At 37.6% G+C, this 22,435-nt stretch overlaps 1 protein-coding gene and 1 non-coding gene across 6 annotated transcripts in view; one reads left to right on the top strand and one right to left on the bottom strand.

Annotated features, from left to right (window-relative positions):
* Positions 1–8,337: 8,337 nt before the first annotated feature.
* Positions 8,338–22,435, bottom strand: part of spon1b (spondin 1b) — a 132,557-nt gene continuing 118,459 nt past the window's right edge. For 2 of the 5 annotated variants that reach the window (XM_046849144.1, XM_046849146.1), the window contains exons 13-16: positions 20,426–20,593; positions 15,577–15,741; positions 11,193–11,465; positions 8,338–10,796 (exon numbers count right to left, since the gene is read on the bottom strand). In XM_046849144.1, coding sequence (XP_046705100.1) covers positions 10,642–10,796; positions 11,193–11,465; positions 15,577–15,741; positions 20,426–20,593 — 761 coding nt within the window. In that variant the 3' untranslated portion in view covers positions 8,338–10,641. The remainder of the gene's footprint in view (positions 10,797–11,192; positions 11,466–15,576; positions 15,742–20,425; positions 20,594–22,435) is intronic. The other 3 variants (XM_046849145.1, XM_046849147.1, XM_046849148.1) reach the window with 2 other exon arrangements.
* Positions 18,962–19,033, top strand: trnag-ucc. Its single transcript has one exon. It is a non-coding gene; the product is annotated as a tRNA-Gly (tRNA).

The raw sequence follows: 22,435 nt of genomic DNA, 5'->3' as shown, positions 1-22,435 counted from the left end.
CCAACCCTCCCCATTTATCCGGGCTTGGGACCGCCACTAAGGCTTGTGCAACCCTAATGGCTGGGGTTGGTTCCCTGACCGGGGATCAAACCTGGGCTGCAGCGGTGAGAGCGCCGCATCTTAACTAGACCACCAAGGAACCTTTGTTCATAATTAATCTAATCAGATAAATAAATTTCAAAGACTGGGGTAGTCAGTAAAGTATCATTGCACTGTAAGAAAGTGTGTTTTTAGGGTCTTTTTGTTTAGAACTGGAACAGTGCACGCTAGAGATCGCAAAAAGGACACCACACACTCACATATACAGATGTAGGTGCACAAAATAAATATCTGTGTACTGAGTTTAGAAGCCCAAGGGAACGAAGAAAGTAAGAAAAAGATAAAGCTTCTCCAGAAAGAAGGAAAATGAACACAAGTGCAGCCTTAAAGCTGCATTTTAAAGCAGAATTTATTTATTTGTATTTATTTCATTTATTTATTTTTATTTATTTATCTTTAAATTGAAATCTACAATATAAAATTTCACAAGGGTAACACATGAAGATCGCTGATGCAGCATTAATGATCATTTCCCATGCTTACTAAAATAAATAAATAAATAAATAAATAAATAAATAAATAAATAAATAAAAACGTATGCATCCAATATCTGTAAAAAACCAAGAAACATGATAGTTTACTGTTTAATTTAAACAACTGATCTCATTAGTTATAAGATATTATGACTTCCTCAGGCAGGGTTCATAACTGGTCAATCATAACAACATTTAAAATAATGTATGTTCTCCCCTGTAGAGTAAAGCTGAATGATTTATGCTCTTCAGACCTCAAAATCTGTGCCAGCAGTGCAGATCTAGGTCAAATTAGTATCCAAGAGCTTACGAACGTACCGTGCCGGAGCACCTTCATGATTTATTCACAATTCGTTTACTTCATCTAGGTTGCCCTTATTTGATTTTGTTGTGCCAATCAATGGTCTTTTAATACATCAAGGCAGACGTTTTGGATTTCACTAACCTGAATGAATAGATTTTGCCTGGAGCACATCGCTTCTCTTTGGCATTTTGATCATCGGAGTTAAATGACTTTAGCTCTCAGCAAAGCCAAAGTCCACGTTCAAACCCTTAAAAGCTTTTTGAACTTTATAATCATGTCAGTTATCCTGCAATAGGATTCACCATCAAAACTAGTACTTATAATCTATTCTCTGTCTTTCATCTGAGCTTTATACACACTTCTGGAGCTCAGTGTGAGGTCATCATTAGATCCTGATACACTTCTACTTCTAGTGCAGTGGCTCTTCTCAATTTTCAGACCTGCCTGATTCACCTTCTTGGTCTACTTTGGCACATAAAGCATTGCTTCTGCTTTGGATGGTCCTACATAACTACTTTAAAGACCTAACCTTCTTAAAATCAGTTTTCCCCTTGCTGTGGATTATAAAGAGCAAATTACACAAGGGTCTTGCCCAAGGGCCCAGCAGTGGCAGCTTGTTAGTGCTGGGATTTGAACTCACACCCTTCTGATCAGGAGGTCCAGCTTGATACCACTGATCACAGTCTCCTCCAGCTTGCTCATCAAGTATTGAAATATAGATGCTTTTGTTTTTAATCGAATGAAAATAGAATATTAGGTTAAAAACAAATGGTTGCACTTTAATTTTAAGTCTAGCACAATTATTAGAAAGTAAAATGTGTAATAGAGTTTGAGAACTTTTTTTTTACAGACAATTCTTTCCTTCTACTTCTACTAACTTCCTACAGTCTTTACCAAAATGACTTAAAACTCAAAGAGTAAAATGCTCAAAACAGTGGTTCAAGGTAGTGGCTTATTTCTGGCATCTTAAATTTCCAACCTTTAAATTTCCACCGCAGAGATTTTAGGCCCCAAGAGACAGCTTTTACAATACAGGATTAATAGTCTGGGATTTGAACACCTGAACATTTGAAGCACTCACACTTCAATCTTAAATGACACCTATTTTTATGTACAGCAATATCGACTAAGCTAGCAACAATTCCAGCAAGCTCTTTTAGCACTTATCTACAGTAGAGTGCCACACACCTTGCTACATTTCTAAACAGCCAGTTTGGTAACTAGATAAACTGAACTTGTGTTCATTCTAGCCTATTTTTTTAGGAACTAGCTAGTGTTTATTTAATCCCATTTTTGGTAAAGTCCTCATAATAAACAATTGCTTTGGTAACTAGCTAGTGTTCATTTTATCCTGGTTTTGGTAATCAACTTGTATTTATTCAAGCCCATTTTTTTTTTTTTTTTTAAATAACTAGCTAGTATTGATTCTAATCAATTTCTTTAACTAACTTGTCTTCATTCAAGACAGTTTTCTGGTAACTAGCTAGTGCTAATTCTATCGTTTTTGGTAACTAGCTAGTGTTGGTTCAAGCCCATTTTTGATAACTAGCTTGTATTCATTCTAATTAATATCTTTAACTAGCTTGTGTACATTCAAGCCAATTTTTTTTAACTAGCTAGTGTTTATTTAATCCCTTTTTTGGTAAAGTTCTTATAATAAACAATTGCTTTGATAGCTAGCTAGTGTTCATTTTAATCCTGTTTTTGGTAATTAACTAATATTCATTCAAGCAAATTTTTTTAAATAACTAGCTAGTATTAATTCTAATTCATTTCTTCAACTAGCTTGTCTTCATTCAAGACAGTTTTCTGGTAACTAGCTAGTGTTGGTTCAAGCCCATTTTTGATAACTAGCTTGTATTCATTCTAATCAATATCTTTAACTAGTTTGTGTACATTCAAGCCAATTTTTGGTAACTAGCTACTGTTGATTCGAGCCTGTATTTGTAACTAGCTAGTGTTAAACTAAGTTCATTTCACTGGGGACTCGCTTGCTAACAAAATGAAGTAATGTTTCCTCAACTGCCATGTACAGATGATGTTAGAAACATAAAGCAAAATCTGATAGGATCAATAAAATAAATAAAAATGTACTTTTACTAATAATTATATTACATGATTGTTTCATTAATCAGCAAAAAAATGAAGCCTAAGTTGATCACTATGCACTGCCCTACTGTACGATCTGTTCCCAAAGTCTACACCAGTATTAAGTTGATTCCTTTGAGCCTCTAAAGCCTCATCTCCTGAATTTCGGTTGATCTGATAAGATAATAAAACGGCCTTTAGAAAGGCCCAGGGACTGAGCTGAGGGGAAATGCCAAGAGCACAATAAAACAGCTTGGAAATTTATAAACATTCAGAAAGAATGAAAAAGGACAGAAGGACAAACAACATTCCACCAGTATTACTTCAGTAACACATGACGGTTAACCAGTTAGTGTTCCTTCTTTCCTTTCTCTCTTTATTCTTTCTTGCCCTCCTTCCTGCCTTTATTCATTCCTGCCTGCCTTCCTTCCTTCCTTCCTTCCTTCCTTCCTTCCATTTTGGCTCTCATTTCTATCTATCTTTCTTTCCTTCATTCTTTCCATCCTTCCTGCCTTCCATCTTGCCTTCCTTACTTTTGTTCCTCCTTCATGCTTCCTTAATTCTCTCCTTCTTTCATGCCTTCTATCTTGCCTTCCTTACTTCTTTACTTTCTTTCTCCTTCCAAAATGTTAAACACAGTAAAAAAGGATGTGTAATATTGCACACATAAAGGTTTTCTTCATTTGTCCATCTCTGTCCAAGTGATTGATATAAAAGAAATCTTTCACAGATCCACAGTCAGATCTGCAGAAAATTACTCAACACCTTCTGACCCGTATGAATGGCAGTAAACCCCATTTCCTCATGGTGCCCCCTGGTGTCCTGGAGGTCACACAGCACTGTGTGTTCAGAGCCCTGCTCCTGAATATGGAAAAACTGCATGTTATTTAAAAAAGGAAGTAAAAGATGGGTGTCTTGTTATTTGTGGTTAATTACTTGTGGTCTGTCACAGAGTTTTGGAAAGGAATGTGGTTTTGTTGCACTTTGCACATGATGACTCTTTCATCAGGCCCAAGTCTCAGCGGATGCCTCCATCTCAGCACGGATATTTATACATAATGCATTAGCAAAGCGTCTCCCAGTGAATGTTTCATGAGCTTGCTGTGTAGGCCTGTGTGTATGTGTGTGTGTTTGTGTGCTAGGATTGTGCTGATAAACACCACTCTCTGGAAGCTTATTGTGTGATGATGAGCAGAGCCCAGGCTTTAGTGTTACATGGTTCCTCACTAAAATCTTTCAGGAACAATGAGGTTAATGTTTTAGAGCAGCTGCTACTGTATATCAATCATTTCGTGCATATTTTTCTTTTTTTTTGTCCTTTTTTTTCTGAGTTTTGTTGGTAATCTATTTTCTCATTTATGAATTTGTTACTTGTGCCTACAAACAGTTTTTGATATTTGTTTCTTTCTCTCTCTTTAATGCTTTTTTTTTTTTTGTTTTACTTTTTTTTATTTCTGATTACTTTTTCCCCTTTCAATTACTATATTTTGCAACTCCCCGTTTTAATTGTTTTCTCACTTTTTTATTTTTGTCTGTTGCTCTTCATTCATTGAACATGTTTGTTATTTTCTCTCTTTATTTGTGGCAGGTTTAAATATTTTTGTTACTCTTTCTTTTTCATTTTGTGTTGCTTGTTTTTATTTCTCTGTATTTTTTCCTCTCTCATATTCTCAGTTAGACTTCTTTCTTATATTTTTTCTTCCCTTTTCTTGGATTTGTTTTTTTTTCTACTAATTTCTTTTTTTAATTCCTTTCTTTGTTTCTTAATTTTCATACTAGTTTTCTGCAGCACACCACAGCCATAGCACCATGTAAATCTTTAAAAGCTGTCATTCTTCCTCCCTCACTAAACCTCATAGTGCAAAAAAAGCAGCTTTCATTAACCCCACACAGGTGTAGACATTTCCTCATTTCCTGCTTTCACTCTGTGACTCCACCCCTTCTTCAGCTTCACAATTACACAAGTGAAGAAAAACCAGTGTAAATAATCACCAGGTAACATGTTAATAGGGTAAAAAAAGTTTCTCAATTGGTTACATAAGTAAATGTTATCTATCTATCTATCTATCTATCTATCTATCTATCTATCTATCTATCTATCTATCTATCTATCTATCTATCTATCTATCTATCTATCTATCTATCTATCTATCTATCTATGTGAGGTGAGGTGAGGTGAGGTGAACGAACTATTCATGAAATCCAGAAGAATGAAACTTTGTTATACCTATTTTTTTTTTATACAGCTTACAAATGTAACCAAATAAATAAATAAACAAACAAACACTCTTCTTTTACTCCCTTTCTTCTCTTACTCATTATATTTGAGTATTAATTATGATAATTTGTGTGAGAAATGTGTGTGCGCACATGGGACTGATTGAGAAACTTTTTAGCATGCCATTTGTACACAATACAAGCAAGTACACAAAACACTCAGTACCTCAGTGCACACAATCTCCAAGCCACAATGTTTTGGGGATTTGGAGTTTCATATTGAATAATTGTACATTATAAAACTTTTTAAAACGTGAATATGTTCTTGTTTCATGTGTTTATTGTATATATAAATAAATATACTTAACAAATGTATTTTCCTTCATATATATATATATATATATATATATATATATATATATATATATATATATATACTTTTACTCATTACATTTTTACACACATTTGTACTCTCTACTTCATAAATTTTCTAAAACAGGCTCGTTGATTTAGTTTTAATCTACTTGGTGACATGATCGATAGGTTTTCTTCTCATTGCGCCATTTTCAGCTCATCAACCTGTTTCCTTTCATTGTGCAACTTTTGCAACCCACTACAACAAGCAAGACAGAAAACAACAAGAAGTCTGTGGTTAACGTGGATGAGACTGAGGGCGTCAGTGATGTAAACATGACAGAGAACAGAAACATTCCTGATCACATGATCATTATCTTCTCTCTGCTTGTGTTCTATATGGTGGATGTTCAGCCTGGATACATTCATTAGGGAACAAAACTTGAAATGCTTTTGTATTAATATATTAATATGATGTGAGGTTCAGTTACCAGCGTGACACTAAAACAGGTAGTAGTAATGACTACTTTTTACTGAAGAACATGTCAGAGCCCAAACTTCTTTACTTTAACTTGAGTAAAAAAGTGTAAACATGTTTAAATCCTTTAAAACATGAGTATTTGTACTTCTACTGAGTGAATGATGCGTGTATTTCTCCCATTTCTGAATGATGCTAGCTAAATAATCACTAAAAGCAAAAAATGAAATATTCAAGTATATATTTAATGTCTTGATTACTCTAAAGGCAATAAAGCTGGAGTCAGGACCCTCTTGGATAAACAGTAAAAACATAGTTCTGTTTTGTATATTTGTTTATTTGTTTCTTAAAATTGGACATTAGTATAATATTAGCATTCTCCTTATTGTATGTTGTTTGCTGTATATAAGTGCAGTGTTGAGCTGCACCACCATCTGGTGGAGAATTAGATATTTGCAAAAAAATCCAAATAATTATTTGTTGTATTATTATAATAATCTTTGTCTCCATCTAGAGGACACACTAAAATACAACACCGACCTATTAGCGGTTAGGGAATTGAAGGAATTTCTTCTACCATCTTTATCTCTGATGTTACCAAACAGTTATTGATAAATTTTTTAGATTATCCATCTTGGAGCTTCAGTTCCAATCACAGCTCATCATCATCAGCAAAATCACCTTCTCACCCACATCAGTACCTGACTTTACTAACACCCTTGTGGCTGAATGAGCACAAATCTCCACAAATATACATTTCAAACTCTGGTAGAAGATCTTCCCAGAAGAGTGGAGGTTATTATAACAGCACATGGGAACTAAATTTGGAACGGGACGTTCAAAAAGCACATAAATCGTATGGTCTGTTGTCCACAAACTTTTGATCATATAGTGTAAATTATAACATGAAAACAGAACCATATGTACAGTCTAAGTATAAAGATGGTGACACTTTACATGATAGAAAATCATGAAGTCTGATGACTGTAGAAAGAACATTACTCATAATCACACACACTCCAGTGCTCATGTTAGTTTCTTACTCTACAGTGTTCTTTATTGTTTAAAGACTATAATCACACTCTTGATGTCACCCAAATGAGGATGGGTTCCACTTTTGAGTCTGGTTCCTCTCAAGGTTTCTTCCTCATAATATCTAAGGGAGTTTTTCCTTGCCACAGTCGCCACGGCTGCTCATCAGGGATAAATACACACCATTCACCTTAACTGTTGATTTCTGTAAAGCTGCTTTGAGACAATGTCTGTTGTGAAAAGCGCACTTTTAAAATGTTGATTATTGTGAGAGATTATCATTATTATAGTAAATAATTTAAACAAGATTATAATTAATTAAAACAAGAAAAATAAATCTTTTGCCAAACAAACCTTTCTTTAAAATGGCTTATGCAGAGAGCATCATCAGAATAAATTTCTAGCCTGTGAAAGAAAGCAAAAAAAAACGATTTCTGTGTTTTGTAAAGTTGTATTAACCATTAGAATGCATTCATAGTTGATTAATTAACATTTCAATAAATATAAATATTTTTTTTCCAATGTTCTAATACAAAAAAATACTCAATATTAAAAAAGATCAACTTTCATATGTATTTAGAAAAGTATGGCCATTCTCATTCAGAGTTGCAAAATGCGGTATGCAGTATAGGGGCATAGGGGGCGCTGCAGAAGAGTTTGCATATAGTGTATTTTTTCTTGTATCTACTCATCTTTTTTGGGAGAGGGAAATGGGGGTGTCAACCATGATTTTGCAGACACCTCAGCAAATGTGCTGTGATTATATTCACCTACAGTGTAGTGACACATGTCCTCAATTAGAAATCCATGGCCTCAATATTTGGTATTTAACCAAACAATTGATTGTGGTGGTAATAATATACATATAAAATATACAATAATATATAGTCATGGTAATATACACCCCCAGGACGCTGTCTCGTCAGCTTCACACGTAACCGCTTTTGCCTAGTTTCTAGTAATCGTGTATGTAATTTTAGATTAATGCGAATAATTGAACAATGAACTACATAAGCGAGTTGGGAATTCGAAAAAAACGTTGGATCACAAGAGCTGTAGGATTGCGCCGTGTTGCATCTTAGCTAAATAACAAACTAGCTAATTTCCTTGCTAGCATGAATGAAATGATCGCTACGCTGTATGCCAGGTAACTTCATTCTGTGTAGAAATTCATATATTGACACATTTAGTATAAAAAAGTTATTAATTAATTAACAAGAATCAACAAAAGGCTGATAAACAGGCCTGGAGAAAGCATATTAGATGACAAGAAGAAGCAAAAACACGGCGACTTTTGTCACATTTACTTTTATTGTAAAGGTGATTTATTCCAAAATAGTAATATATTGTAGAGGAGAGGAGAAAAAAAAGAACAATGAGAGAGATCGAGAAAGAGAGAGAGACACATACACATAACCTTGGCACGTTCTGGGTGTTGAGTATATCAAAATTCCACGGCGAGTGTTAGAAAACGTCTAAAATGAATACCGAATGTAAGGAGTTACTTCCTACGGTGGAGTTACTGTGCACACATGTGCTCTTACCTGTGCTTTGTGATCAGCAGTATCGTTCTGAATCGTACGGAAAGCTATAATATGTGTATATCTTTGAACCATGTAAAAAAAAAAGATTTTGTCAGCTGTGAATCTTTGAGACGATATGACGAAACCGATTTGTAGCGATGGGAGAAAATCGATTCCTCCTCGGCAGATGGCCGCTGTCGGGATCGATCGGTCATTGATCGTGAGGGACCCACCTTGATAGTGCTCGATAGGGAAGGGATGATGTGGTGGCGCTCACCTCGGATTAGAGGCAAGGATGGGACAAGTGGCTGTGAGGGAGGGAGGAATGAGAGGGAGGGGGAGATTGATTGAAATGCAAATCCTGTCCGATGTCCTTGACCAAAACGAGTGCAGTGCTGCGCTTGTCCTTCTACAGAGTGTAGAAACTCTTTTGCACTTGGAATGGAAGTGACATAATAAAATGTAAAGAAACCTACTGGATTTGGGTTTTGGTCCATATTTGGCAGAAATGACTATTACTACTATTAGACCGTACCAAATGGCGCACTAGTGGTCAGTCTTGTTTCAACACATCCTGTTTTGCTGATTCACCCTTTTTCATGAATAGAAAAGTCTTCCGATGGATCTCAAAGTATCTCGTATAATCACTTGGTGAAATGGTGCATGCACCACTTTCATGCCCAATTTACTGAAGTCAAATATCAATAATACCCTACCAGTGGTCTTTTACCTCAAACCCTGTGGTATATTAGTTGGAACCAACAATGGTGGATAAGTTTGTTAAGAGCACAGATCAACATTCCTCAACACTGATAAAGACCAAGAAATAATTAAGGGTCTTTTATCATGGCTTGAACTTGTATTGGCCAAGAGTTTGGCCTCTTCTATTAACTCTATACTGTTTTTGACTATAAGGGCATCTCAGGCAGCTCCCCAGCTCAGTAGTTCAGTAGTCAGGCCCCTGATATGGGAGGCGTCCATTTTTTGTCTCAATAGCAAAATATTTTCTACAATGCACCACAAAACCCATCGATTTTTGAAAATATCAAAAGAAAAAAAAATACAGGGTTGTGTACGCTTTCCGCCACAAAAGATTTTCAAAATGAAGGACTTTCTCAGTTGTTTGACGAGAAGCGTATTTTTTGGTCTTTCAAACTTAAAGAGAGGGAAACAAAGAAAGACATAGAGAGAGGAAAAAGCGAGAGATAAAAAAGAGAGAGAGAGAGAGTTGTGACTTTACAGCTGCTATAACTAAAGTGACAACAGGAATTGGCTGATTTGGCTACAAATTGCTGGCTAGTTGCTGGGGTACAGTATCAGAGGAATAAACACATTAGAACATGCTGTTACAGTAAAATACTCAGCTTCAGGGTGCTTTGTGTTGTTTTGTCGATTATTTTCCTTTTACAGTACAGTGTTTTGTGTGTTTCGTTCTTGTGTTATATTGTATTATATTACTATTCTGGATAATGTACTACAGTCGAAGTAATAGGACAGGCGTGAAGAGAAAAAGTCCTGCAAGTCGGAAGCCATCGCAGTGTCCTGGGTGGTTTTCTTGGGGATTCAATCAGATGATATTCAGGCGAGACCTAATCTGGATTGGGATGAGAATCTAGCCCTTTTAGCACCGCAATGCTGTATGTGTAAATGGGCAAATGGTAATTTACTGGTGTGAAAAGCACAATTTAATATCAACTGTACACTAAAAATGCCGAAACAGGGTTTGGAAATGAAAAAGAAAAAAAACAAACAACGGAAAATCGAACAAAATGGTTGATAATATTCAGTAAAGAAAGCCAAGCTGTGTGTGTGTGTGTGTGTGTGTGTTGAGTGTGTAAAATCGGATGTTAGCTAGTAATACATACAGTATAGCTGCTGAAAAAGCAACTAAAATCTAAAATCACAGATGCCTGTGTGGTCTCCTCTAACCATGTGCATACTACACTAAAATTACAGTCCAGAAAAGACAGAGCCTGTGATCCACGCCTATGTTGTGTGTTTTGTGTGTGTGTGTGTGTGTGTGTGTGTGTGTGTGTTTGTACTCGTGTCTGTGTGTAAGAAATGGAGAGTTCTTTAGCAGGGCTGCACATTGCACATGCGCTTCTCTTTCATAGGCCTGCATTTGCCTTTGCCTTTCTTCTTCACGGGCTTTACACGCTCCTGGACACCCCCGTCGCACTGCTTGGTACAGTCCGTCCAGCTGGACCACGGGCCTATTTTGCAACCTGCTGGGAGAAAAAAAACGTCCAGGAAAGTGTTAATGTCACGTGAGGTAAAAATTAAGGCGAAAACGGCAATTTTTAAGAATTAATGCAACTTCCTGTGAAATTGAACATTGTTATTGATGTCACATGGGTTAAAGATTGGGACGGTTTAAGGCAAAACTAAGACTGAACTAAGAATTGAGAATAAGAAGGTCAAAATTTCTTCAGTACCACATGGAGAACTGATTTCGACTTTATTTCAATTGAAATGGCTTTCGATAGCAAATTTTGCTTGATATAATGAACACCCTTACATCTTATTTGTATTTTAATAATTTCATTTGAAAAATATCTTTATCTTTTTCTATATTGCTTTTGTGAGACACAGGGATATGAACCAGGAGAAGTTTAATATCAGACCTGGGATCTCTTCATTCATCCAGGCAGTCGCCCGTCCCTCTTTAACTCGCCGCCTCTCTGAGGCGTCCAGCTTGACTTTTTTGCGGTCGCTGGCCCGTGGACCCCGTGTGCACTTCCTGATCTTACACTTCTTCCTCTGCACGGTTTCGGGACACGGGAGTCCGCCGAACTCGGGCTCTAACTTCACCATGCGGGTCCGGATGGTGTGTCCCTTCCCGCAGGACTTGTTACACTCCGACCACTCGCTCCACTCTGAGAGCATGCAGTCCACAGCTGGAAGAAAGACGGTGAATGAGAAAAAGCTTAGAGTTTAGTGCAGTTCAACAACAATCAACCCAAAAGCGTACTCATGTCAGAGAACATCAGTGGTAAAATGATCAGTGTTTATACATAATGTTCCTCCCCTTCAACACTCGATTAGCACTATCTTTGGAGTGTCCCAGAAATTCGTTCCTCCCCAATTACCATTATCTTCACACATTCTTTCTTTTGTTCTTGGAGTTGTACACTCATTTTCATTCCTATTAGTATCAACCTACACTATATTGCTAAAAGTTTGCAGACATCTGGTCATAAGTACCTATAGCTGGAGATCTTCCACCCCAACCCATGTACAGCATATTATCATGGATTTTGCACAGGGACACTGTCATGCTGGAACAGGTTTGGGTCTCCTAGTTCAAGTTAGGGGAAAATCTCATGCTATTGCATCCATAGACACTGTATACAATTGTGTGCTTTCAGCTTTGCGATTACAGTTGGTGAAAGAACAACATATGGCTAAGAAAGTCAGGTGTCTCAATAATTTTCTCCATATAGTGTATTTAGGGCTGGGCAAAAAAAAAAAAAAAAAAAAAGAATAGTTTTAATTCTAAATTGTTCGTATTATGTATCATTTCTGTTTTTGCACATGAGGTAATCCAAATCTCCATGCTCACTGTAAAGCCCTATTCGGACGGGACTAGTTTTACAGGGGGGTCGTTAGAGAAATTTCTGTTTCACAGAGGTACTTTGTGATTTTAATCCCGTCCGAATCTGCCATGTCTGTCTTTTTCTCACACAACCTCTGTAAAAAATCCCAGAGCAAATTACCTACTGTTTTTTAGCAAACTCGGCGCTCCTCTGAGAAATCTAATCCCGTCCGAATGCAAATGTCTGTGATTGGTGAAAATGTTTTTTTCCAAAGCGCGTTTACTTGTATGTTTTGGTCAACGTGAACTACCGTACTAACCCTAGCGTGCCGGTATTCAAATTTCTGCTTTCTGCGCACCAATAATGGATGTAGAGGTCTTGTGCAACACCCACATGTAAAACACAGACACTCCTACCTCAGCAATAAACATGGAGATGTTAGTCCCGTCCGAATCCATACATGGAATGACAGACGTCGGCTGAAAAAAATTCTAACTCAAACGTCGTTTGGAAAACTAGTCCCGTCCGAATAGGGCTTAAGAAAAAGAACTTACCGTAATTTCCGGACTATAAAGCGCACCCATATATAAGCCCAGTCCTCTACACTGAATTTTACAAATATTTCTTTTTTAATTTTCTTTTTTATATTTGAAAATAAATAAGCCGCACCTGTCTATAAGCTGTCTACACTAATGTACTTTACACAGGCTTTAACGAAAGACACGTTACACACGGTGTAACGGGTGAAATATGTTGCGCTTCCTTCAGGAGCATAGCGGTATTTTGGGAATAGCCTGGCACTGCATTCTTCCGGTATTACTGCATGTGTGTAAGGCTGAGGATTATGTCCTTATTATTTTCCTTTGCTCATTTCTAATGCTGTTGCCAAGAAAAATAAAAAAGCACGAGTTTTGGAAACCTGTCTGTGCTTATATGATTTCTGTTGCAACTGGAGTTAGCGAGCTCTCCCTTCACCCAGACTCAACGCGCTACAACGGCTTGTATCTAAACAGTAGCCGACCAAGTAAGTCATTGTTCACTGTCTTCCTCCTTCCTTTCACAACTATTTCTCTCGGGAGTTTTCGTTCGGAAAACTCGTTTTCGTTCGGAAATTTTATAAAAATTTATAAATTAGCCGCTTCGTTGTTTAAAACGTAGGAAAAATATAGCAGCTTATAGTCCGAAAAATACGGTAATCATGCATGGACTTTATTGCCAAGCGAAAGTTGTTTGTCTACCTGTTTGAATACCAAACAAAACAGTAACGAGAAATCTAAACATGAACGAAAACCAGGGAAACGTGAAACAATCAACAACTTGGTAATCTACAGAAACTAAACAGGTTACTATAAAAACACATGGATAGAACTGTGGTGAAAAGACATGTAAAGACATGACGGAATGATGAGACGTGATGGAGACATTACATGAAGAAAAACGAGGTCATATGGCAGAACCAATGATGAGACAATGATGGAAAAGTTACATGAATGGAAGCATGCACACTTGACACAGAAGAAATGATGAGACGAGGTGGAGACATTACATAAACGAAAACAAAGACATGACAGAACCGATGATAAGACAGGTTAGAGACATTAGATGAACAAAATACAAGGGTAAGTGACATGGAACGAAAAACAAGACAGGGTAGAGACATTACATGTAGGACAAGAAACGTGCGACAAAAAACCAATGAAGAGACGGAGTGGAGACATTACATGAACGAAAAGATGCACACGTCTCACAGAACCGACGATAAGACGAGTAAGGCGACATTACATTAATGAAAACAACGGCATGTGACACAGAAGCAATGATGAGACGAAAACGGGGACAATACATGAATGAAAGCAAACACGTGACACAGAAGCAATGATGAGACAAAGGTGGGGACATAACAAAAACTATTTCTCTGGCATTCTCTGACACTTTGGGAATGTGCAAGGGACAGAAATTGGTCTACTGCTCCATTCCATGCTTTTTTTTTGCACAGTGTTTGTTTTGCATGTAATACAGGAAGCGTGGAATATGACTGTTTTTATAATATGACTTTTTTATTTTATTTTTTTATAAGATCTTCCAAATGCATCAAGCACTTCCTTTTTTTTAGCTCCGGCTCAATCAGGTACCAACCGAGCAGACCCACTGGTGGTGAAAAATGAGTCTGGTTAGTGAGCGAGATATGAGATTTGGGGCATGAGACGTCCCCCTCGGCTGCAGAAGATCACACGGGCAGCTCGATTTACAGGTAAGACAGACATCACCAGGATAATTACCACCAGAGATAATCGAATTTAGGTAATAAAGTACAGTTTATCAATGAATTAGATACCAGCCAGATTTGGGAAAAGCATTGTTATGGTTATGGTGAGCCAATTTCATACTTTTGTCAGGAGAACAATGATGAGGAGATCAAATCCTGACAATACAACAAGCTATTTGTATTGAGGGGTGGGGCAGGAGGTGATGGTAAAATGCATTCACTCTTTTCAGGGAAATTTCGGGATCTCGGGTATGCCGAAGAGGGCAGATAACTCCCTGTGTCCCTGTGACAAGGAGGATGCGAAAAAAATTCCAAGATGAGATTGAGGAGATAGGAATGGGATACTTGGAATAAAATTTAATGAACAACTTTGCTGAGGTGTTTTTTCTTGGTTGCTCATTTACATTAAACAAAATTCAGAACAAGTGAGTTTTATCATATTCATTACAAAGGATTGGAATGAAATTTCCAATATATGCAAAGAATAGTAAATGCAAAAGATTAAACCAATATGGATAGATATTCTTTTAAAAAGGGTTACATGTAGTTTTGCCCGTTTTTGTGTGCGTAAATGTGTGTGTGTGTGTGTGTGTGTGTGTGTGTGTGTGTGTGTGTGTGTTAGAGGTCGACTGATTCACAGGTTTTGCTAATTAATCAGCACTGATAGTTGCTGGAACAAACAAAAATCCATACCAATAGTTTTTCCGGGTTTTGTGTCTGTTTTGAAGCGACCGAGATGGTCCGCTGTCATTACACTGTAGGAGAGCGACCTCTAGAGGAGAATCACTGATGCCACATGCTGTTTGTTATGAAACATCAGACACAAGGTCAAATTTCTTTATTTTGAAATCACTTTTTTTATTCATTTTGGACGTAAGAATTTTTATTTATTCGGAGTGTTACTCTTTGTTTCACTTTGAATGTTCCTCAATATTAATAAATATAATTGATATATTCATATTATGTTCATGTAACACAGTTTTTATGATCCAGTACTGTTTTTTTCATTTGTTTTTGTAATAATGTTCAGTTCTATTTCACACAGTGTTTTTTTTTTTTAAGCAATTAGTAATAATAATAAAAAAAAAAAAATCAGTTGAATAATCGGTTATAGGCAAATACGATCCAACCTAGCTATCGGTAGCGGTAAAATCCAGTCAACATCTAGTGTGTGTGTGTGTGTGTGTGTGTGTGTCTGCTACTCACGGCACTCGGGCATCATGCACTTGTCCGCTTGCTCCAGCTGTTCTGTACACTGGCCGGGCAGCGCCGGGGTCTTCGACATACGACGTCTCACGTGCATTCCCACCCCACACGACACACTGCAGTGACCCCAGTCTGACCACTCAGATACCATACAGGACAAAGCATCTACACACACATATACACACACACACACACACACACACACACACACACACAGACACACACACACAGACACACACACATTACTAATACATCATAATCACGTATCCCCTGTACCTTCTTCTCCTGACCTTCACAGAGGTATTTGTCTAATTTCTGTCTAACAGGCCATGGTCATTTAGTTTTGAAGCGCAACAGCAATTTCATACACGAGCTATAAAAAAAAGAGAAAAGAACAAAGCTAATAAAGACACCAGCAAGAAAATAACAAATCAATAAAACATTACAGACCTGAAACAACACAGTTACTCAGTGTCAGGTTTTTAAATCAGAAGCAGCCAAGTGATTCTGGCTCACAGTGAAAGAGTTCACGATTTGCCCGACTGCAGGAGGGATCAGGAAACAGCGTGCTGAGGTGACTTAGAACTCGAGAAAGAAAGAAAAGCTCTCGATGCTGTCCTTCACTCCAGGCCAAAATTTCACTTCTGTGTCCTTTAGAAGACCTTTTCAACAATCATGTTCGGTTTTCTTGGTAAATTCTGTACGAACTGCATCATGTACAGTAAATCTGAAATATGTGATCCTTGTATAGTTTTATTAAAATTGTATCAAATGAATGAGCAAAGAAATCTAAATTAGACAGAATCAAAAGATAAAACAGGCTAACAAGGTAAAATGACAGAGACTAAACGGGATATCAGACACATGGGGCATTTTAATACGAACAAATGAACGAGTGATAATAATCTATATTACAAGAAATGGCACAAGGAGTTAACACCAACAGCTTCATTCTTAGTAAATGAGGCACAGACAAATGTAATTCATGCATACACACCCCCACAATCCCTTTCTCTCCCTCAACTACTTATTAAAACTCTGTCTTGTTTATCTCTGTGTATGATTTAGAGCGTGTAGAAGCCTAGATCTGTATATAAAATAACTTCTTCTTCTTCTTCTATCAGCCTCTCCCATTAGGGTGCGCCACAGCAGATCATCTGTCTCCATACCCCCATGTCCTCTACATCTGACTCTTTCAAACCAACTACCTGCATGTCTTCCCTCACCACATCCATAAACCTTCTCCTTGGTCTTTTTTAAAAATGAGAATATATAAATGTCATAATTGCTCTGTATTTTGTTGCCTGCACATGAACACAAGCTTCATCCATCTTCCTTTACCTCCCTATAGAAAACCAAACCACGGCTGCAGTGCACTTCAATTTTACATCCAATTGCTTATAAAGATTTTCTTTACAAGTTCTGAAAACCAAACCAATTAAAAAAATAACACAACAAAAGCAATCCCAACTGTGTCAAAGACGAAAGCTAAATAATAATTGTAAGCATTACAAGGGAAGAAAGACGTCATTAAACAGAGAGGCTTTGCTTTACCCCTGAAGCAAAATCGATACCTGAAATGAAAAGAACGACTGTTAATAAAGGACAGGGTCTGTATCTCTTCATCTTCAAGACAAGTTTGTTTTTTCTTTCAAAATATCACAAAGGTTTTGCTTAAAAAAAAAAAACAGCAGTGGCTTTTTGGCAGTCTTGGGATTTGAACCCACAACCTTCTAATTAAAAATCCAAAATCCTAATCACTGAGCTACTATTCAGGACTTTGACATGGATGACTACAGCGACGGGAGCCCGCACCAAGTTCAACTTATTCAGAAAGATTCAGAAATCAACCAGTAGATGGGGTTATTTGATAGTATGGTCTTTCTCGGAAGCCTAATTTACGAGTTGGAATCGAAAAGTTTTCTGTTTATCAACTTCTACTATCTACGTTTCCACACTATAATCTTACAAATAGTCCCCCGGACAGCAATGCAGTGTTCCGTGCGTTCGTGTCCTGGAAGTCTTTTTTTCGTATCCTGTCCTGCGATTCGCACTGGATTTCCGCAGTGGTGTCAGAACGCCGATCTTTATGCCAGCTCTTCATCTTCAGGAAGAGAGCGAGGTCTGCAGGAGCCAAATCCGGCGAGTAGGGTGGGTGCGGAAGTAAGATCGTGCGGATTGTTCTCCGGTGATCATCATGCACGATTTGCTGAATGGTTTAGACATTTCCGGGGGTTGACCCCGTTTAAGGTCTTCTGGATCTCTCGTCATTTTCCAGTGATGTTCTTCCACTCTTGAAGCACACATCACTCAAAACACCTCGAACGACTCGTTGCAGCACCATATGTCAAAAGTATGTCATGTCAAAGGTTTCTGTAGCAGATTTCCTCAGTTTTACACAAAACTTTCTTGGTTTTTTTTTTTTTTTCTAACTTGGTAACACTTGGTCAGGAAAGCACCAGTTAGCACTAAGTCTCGAAACTTCCGCCATGTATGTTATAACTCCAGAATTTAGATCAGATATTTATCCAGAATTATACTAGAGAGAGTGACGAACACTGTGAGAGGACTTTGAAGATTTCGTCCCCACTAAAGTGATGTGCATTAATAATCCTGTAGCTTGCACCTAAAACAGATCGAAACAGTTTCTAAAATGTAATTAAAGTTCTATTCAGACAGTGTTAGTGTCACACACACACACACACACACACACACACACACACACACACACACACACACACCCCAGCCTGAAGCCTGTGTTTATCCACTGCCATCTTGACATTTCTACACATCGCTCAGCATAAACACACACATTTAATGACAAACATTACGATTCTAGACGTCTCCGAATTCAAGGGCAAGTCTGCACTAACGCCATTTAAAGAGATGATTTTTTTCAGTTCGGCAGCACGCCTGAACCTCTTGTAGATAAAGTGTGTGTTGTAATAAGGTAGAAGGAACGTCGTTTTCACGAAGAGCAGACACACAGATGGGAAATTACAAGGCAGTGATAGAACTTGGTTAAGAGCTTTCCAGCAGTGAAGGCTACAGTCGCTTGACTCCACTGTTCACTTTAAAAGAAAGGCAGGCTAATGTGTTTTTCTCCGTTTGGTTTTCTTCAATTATGTAATCCTCAATTTGCCACATAAAAAAAAAAAATTATAAAGAAGATCACAAAGCTGCACACACAGTCACAGGGAGCACCAAACTTCTTGAGTCAAAAGACATCGTCCTGTGTACATTGGGACCTGTGCAACTGGTGCTATTCCTACCATGTGCTTTAACCGAATGTCCTCTGAGAGGACACATTAGGTGAAAGTTCTTGGCTAGTAACATGACCCTGAACCACATTAAATACACAGTGTAGCTATGCTGCTTCTTAGGTTCCTTGGTGGTCTAGTGGTTAGGATGCGGCGCTTCCACCGCTGCGGCCTGGGTTCGATCCCCGGTCAGGGAACCAACCCCAGCCATTAGGGTTGCACAAGCCTTAGTGCCGGTCCCAAGCACGGATAAATGGGGAGGGTTGCGTTAGGAAGGGCATCCAGCGTAAAAACATGTGCTAAATCAAACATGCGGATGATCTGCTGTGGCGACCCCTAATGGGAGAAGCCGAAAGAATGTTTTTTATAGCTATGCTGCTCCTTATTTGTGGAATCTACTTCCTCATTAAATCTTGTTGGAAAATGCATCTTTTCAGGCCGACATATCAGTGATACTGTATATGTACTTCTTTTTGTTTGTATATGCAGGGTTTCCACTCTAATCCAAATGTCCTGACTTCTCAATGGAAGTCAGAGAAAAGTCAGGAAATTTCACATTTGGATAAAAGTGGAAACCCTGCCTAGGCAGAATTTCCTTGACCTATACTAGATGGAAAAACAGGCCTCTGTTGTGCTGAGCACTGAGCAGACAAAAACTGGCCACAGACAGTATTTTAAATCCATCCATTTGCAAGAGCCGTGTCAATCTTTTCAATTAGCCAAAGATGATGCTCCTTTTGGCTTCAAACGGGTAGCATGCTTCTCACTGTTTGTGTGGCTGTGAAGTGGTCCCTCTCCCATATTTGATAGCTCTTTTCCGATGTCTAATTTTTTAACACTCAGTCTTTAAAATGATTATTTTGTAGCCAAAGCTCTTGAAATGTACATTTTTCTTGTCTTTCCTTGCCTTAGCTAACAGTTACAGACTGGTAATTGTGTAAATACAATTTAAAGCGACAAATAAAAATCCCTGATATTCCATGATTTGGGAAAAATATATATGAAATGTAAGATTTTTAATGTCTGGAATATAAAGTCAAGAAATTCCATGACCTGTAGGAACCCTGTCTAGTGTTTTATTCTTTTAAAGTGTTGTTGTGTGTTTTATCTGTATGTAAGGTGCCTATAAATATAATCTATTATTATTATTATTATTATTATTATTATTATTATTATTATTTTATTATAATAGACTAGAGTATTGAGACACTTGACTTTTCCAGCCATATGTAGTTGTTCCCCAAATACAAATTTGCTGCCACACAATTGTACTAAAGCATTAAAATTTCCCTTCGCTTGAACTAGGAGACCCAAACCTGTTCCAGTATGACAATCTCTATGAAGATATGCTTCACATGGGTTGGAGTGGAAGATCTCCTGCTATCGAGATCCACAACTCTATTAAAGAACTTTGGGATGAATTGGAACACTGACTGCACCCCAGGCCTCCTCACATCACCTACAGTACATCAGTACCTGATCTTTCAAACACCCTTGTGGCTGAAGGAGCACAAATAGTGATCTATAGATCTATAGAGTGTATCTTTATACGGAAATCTATATATAGCTAATTTGTTAGTCATACTCACTGCACTCAGGCATCATGCACTTCTCCACTTCCTCTAGCTCGACTCGGCATGGAGAGCCAGTGTACGTTGACGTCTTCAGCATCCTTGCCCTCTTCTTCATCCCCACACCACAGCTCACGCTGCACGGCTCCCAGTCGGCCCACTCTGTCACGATACAGCTACCGGACGCTAGTGCGTGCAACACACACACACACACACACACACACACACACACACACACACACACACACACACACACACACTCTTTCGGTCACCAAAACATTCTATATAAATTATTTTATTTGTCATCTATTAATAATACCAGTGATATAATGTATAAAATATGAATACAAATATAAAGTGATGTATAGTGCAGCTACATTGCGAACCTCAGCCTTTTGCAATGTTGCATTGTTTCTTCTGATTACAGCTTTCAGTCGTGTAGGATGGGGTGAGACGTGTGTGTAGGAAGAATGAGCATTAATGAGAGCCTGAGGAAGGAAGCTGCTCAGGTGATGTTGAGGTTTATGGAGGAAAGTCTCGCTGGAATTTATGTGACTTGATAATGATCATTACATGATGGAAATGTTTCTAGTGAAGCGTCTGTGTTTCTACATAAAGACAAACTTGTTTTTTCGTATAGTTTCGTATTGCCATATATAGTTTGGCATAGCGATTTTTGACATTAGAAAAAAAAAAACAATAAACAGTTATTTACATTTATTCTGGTCAATGATTATTAGTCATTTGCAAAATCTTAGAATGTTCACTACATTTTAATCAGTCTACTGGATTACTCTCAGATTATGCTCATTTCTCTACAACTGCTTTCTGTCAGTTTCCAGACATTCAAACTAGCAAGCAATTAAGCAAAAAGCAATGATTCATCAAAATCGATGACATGACGTTGATAACGTGTGTTGACTAGAAGTGAAAAAAAATGAAAGTACTTTATAGCACAGTGAAAGCCTTTTTCCGCATATCTCTACGATGTAAGGACGCTAGGGTTTAAGGGTTAAGGGCCTGCCGAAGCCCCAGGACTGGCAACGTAGTGATACCGGAGCTTGCAATCAGTAAACTTGAGCTTTAGCCACTGAGCTACTGTACCACTTACCCAGTACACAGTCAAATGTAGTAAAGTTTTCTAAAATACATATACATAAACAATTACTTAAATATATTACAGTTTTTCTCAGTTGTTTTGGAGCGTTTCAAAGATCAGAAATTCTCAAAACTATTTGTTCAACCTCCACATCATTTAGTCATTTGTGCACATAATAAAAAGATTTTTTTTGTACATTCATTTAATCGATTGTGTACGAGTGTCTGCTGTTTCCTACATTATCAGTTGTTCATGTTGATCAAAATATATTCTACTGGATTCACCTGAATAGTTTTAACCCCCAAAGCAGTTAATTGTATACGTAATTGAATGCAAAAGGGTTAAACCAGTTGTCAGAATCTGTCATCTAACATTCCTATTAAACTTAATGTGTTGAACTGATGAATCGTATGTAGTGTGACGTTTTTTCAGTTCCCCTCCCTATGACTTGTAATCGGTTTACATTAACTTACGAAAAAACTTTTCCCGTGAAACAGTATAGAGACATTACAATAAAAAATAAAGCTTAGAAGGTAGGAACAGGGTTTGTTTTCAGCTCTCTTTTAGCAGGCAGCTAGTACAGTTATCTGGCTTTGCTAATTTGTTAACCAAGATAGCAGAAATTCTCATTATAGTAATATTTTTAATAGTTGCATTAGTAGTATTTTTTATTATATTTGTTTATAGCAACTTTCTTAGACCAATGGTCAATTTCCACAATGTAATATATGCATATGTGGGAAGTGGTAGCTCAGTGGATAAGATGTTGGACTTTTAATCGGAAGGTCATGGTTTCAAATCCCTGTGCTGCCACTGCTGGGTCCTTTAGCAAGGCCCTTAACCCTCAGTTGTATAACTGTATGTTGCTCTGGAAAAGGGCATCTGGCAAATGTCTTAAATGTAATGCAAAATGTAAAAAAAACAGCTTA

Source organism: Silurus meridionalis, chromosome 5 (assembly GCF_014805685.1).
Source record: "Silurus meridionalis isolate SWU-2019-XX chromosome 5, ASM1480568v1, whole genome shotgun sequence".
NCBI lineage: Eukaryota > Metazoa > Chordata > Actinopteri > Siluriformes > Siluridae > Silurus > Silurus meridionalis.
Note: the sequence above shows the minus strand (reverse complement) of the source record. Positions and strands in the feature narration are given on the sequence as shown.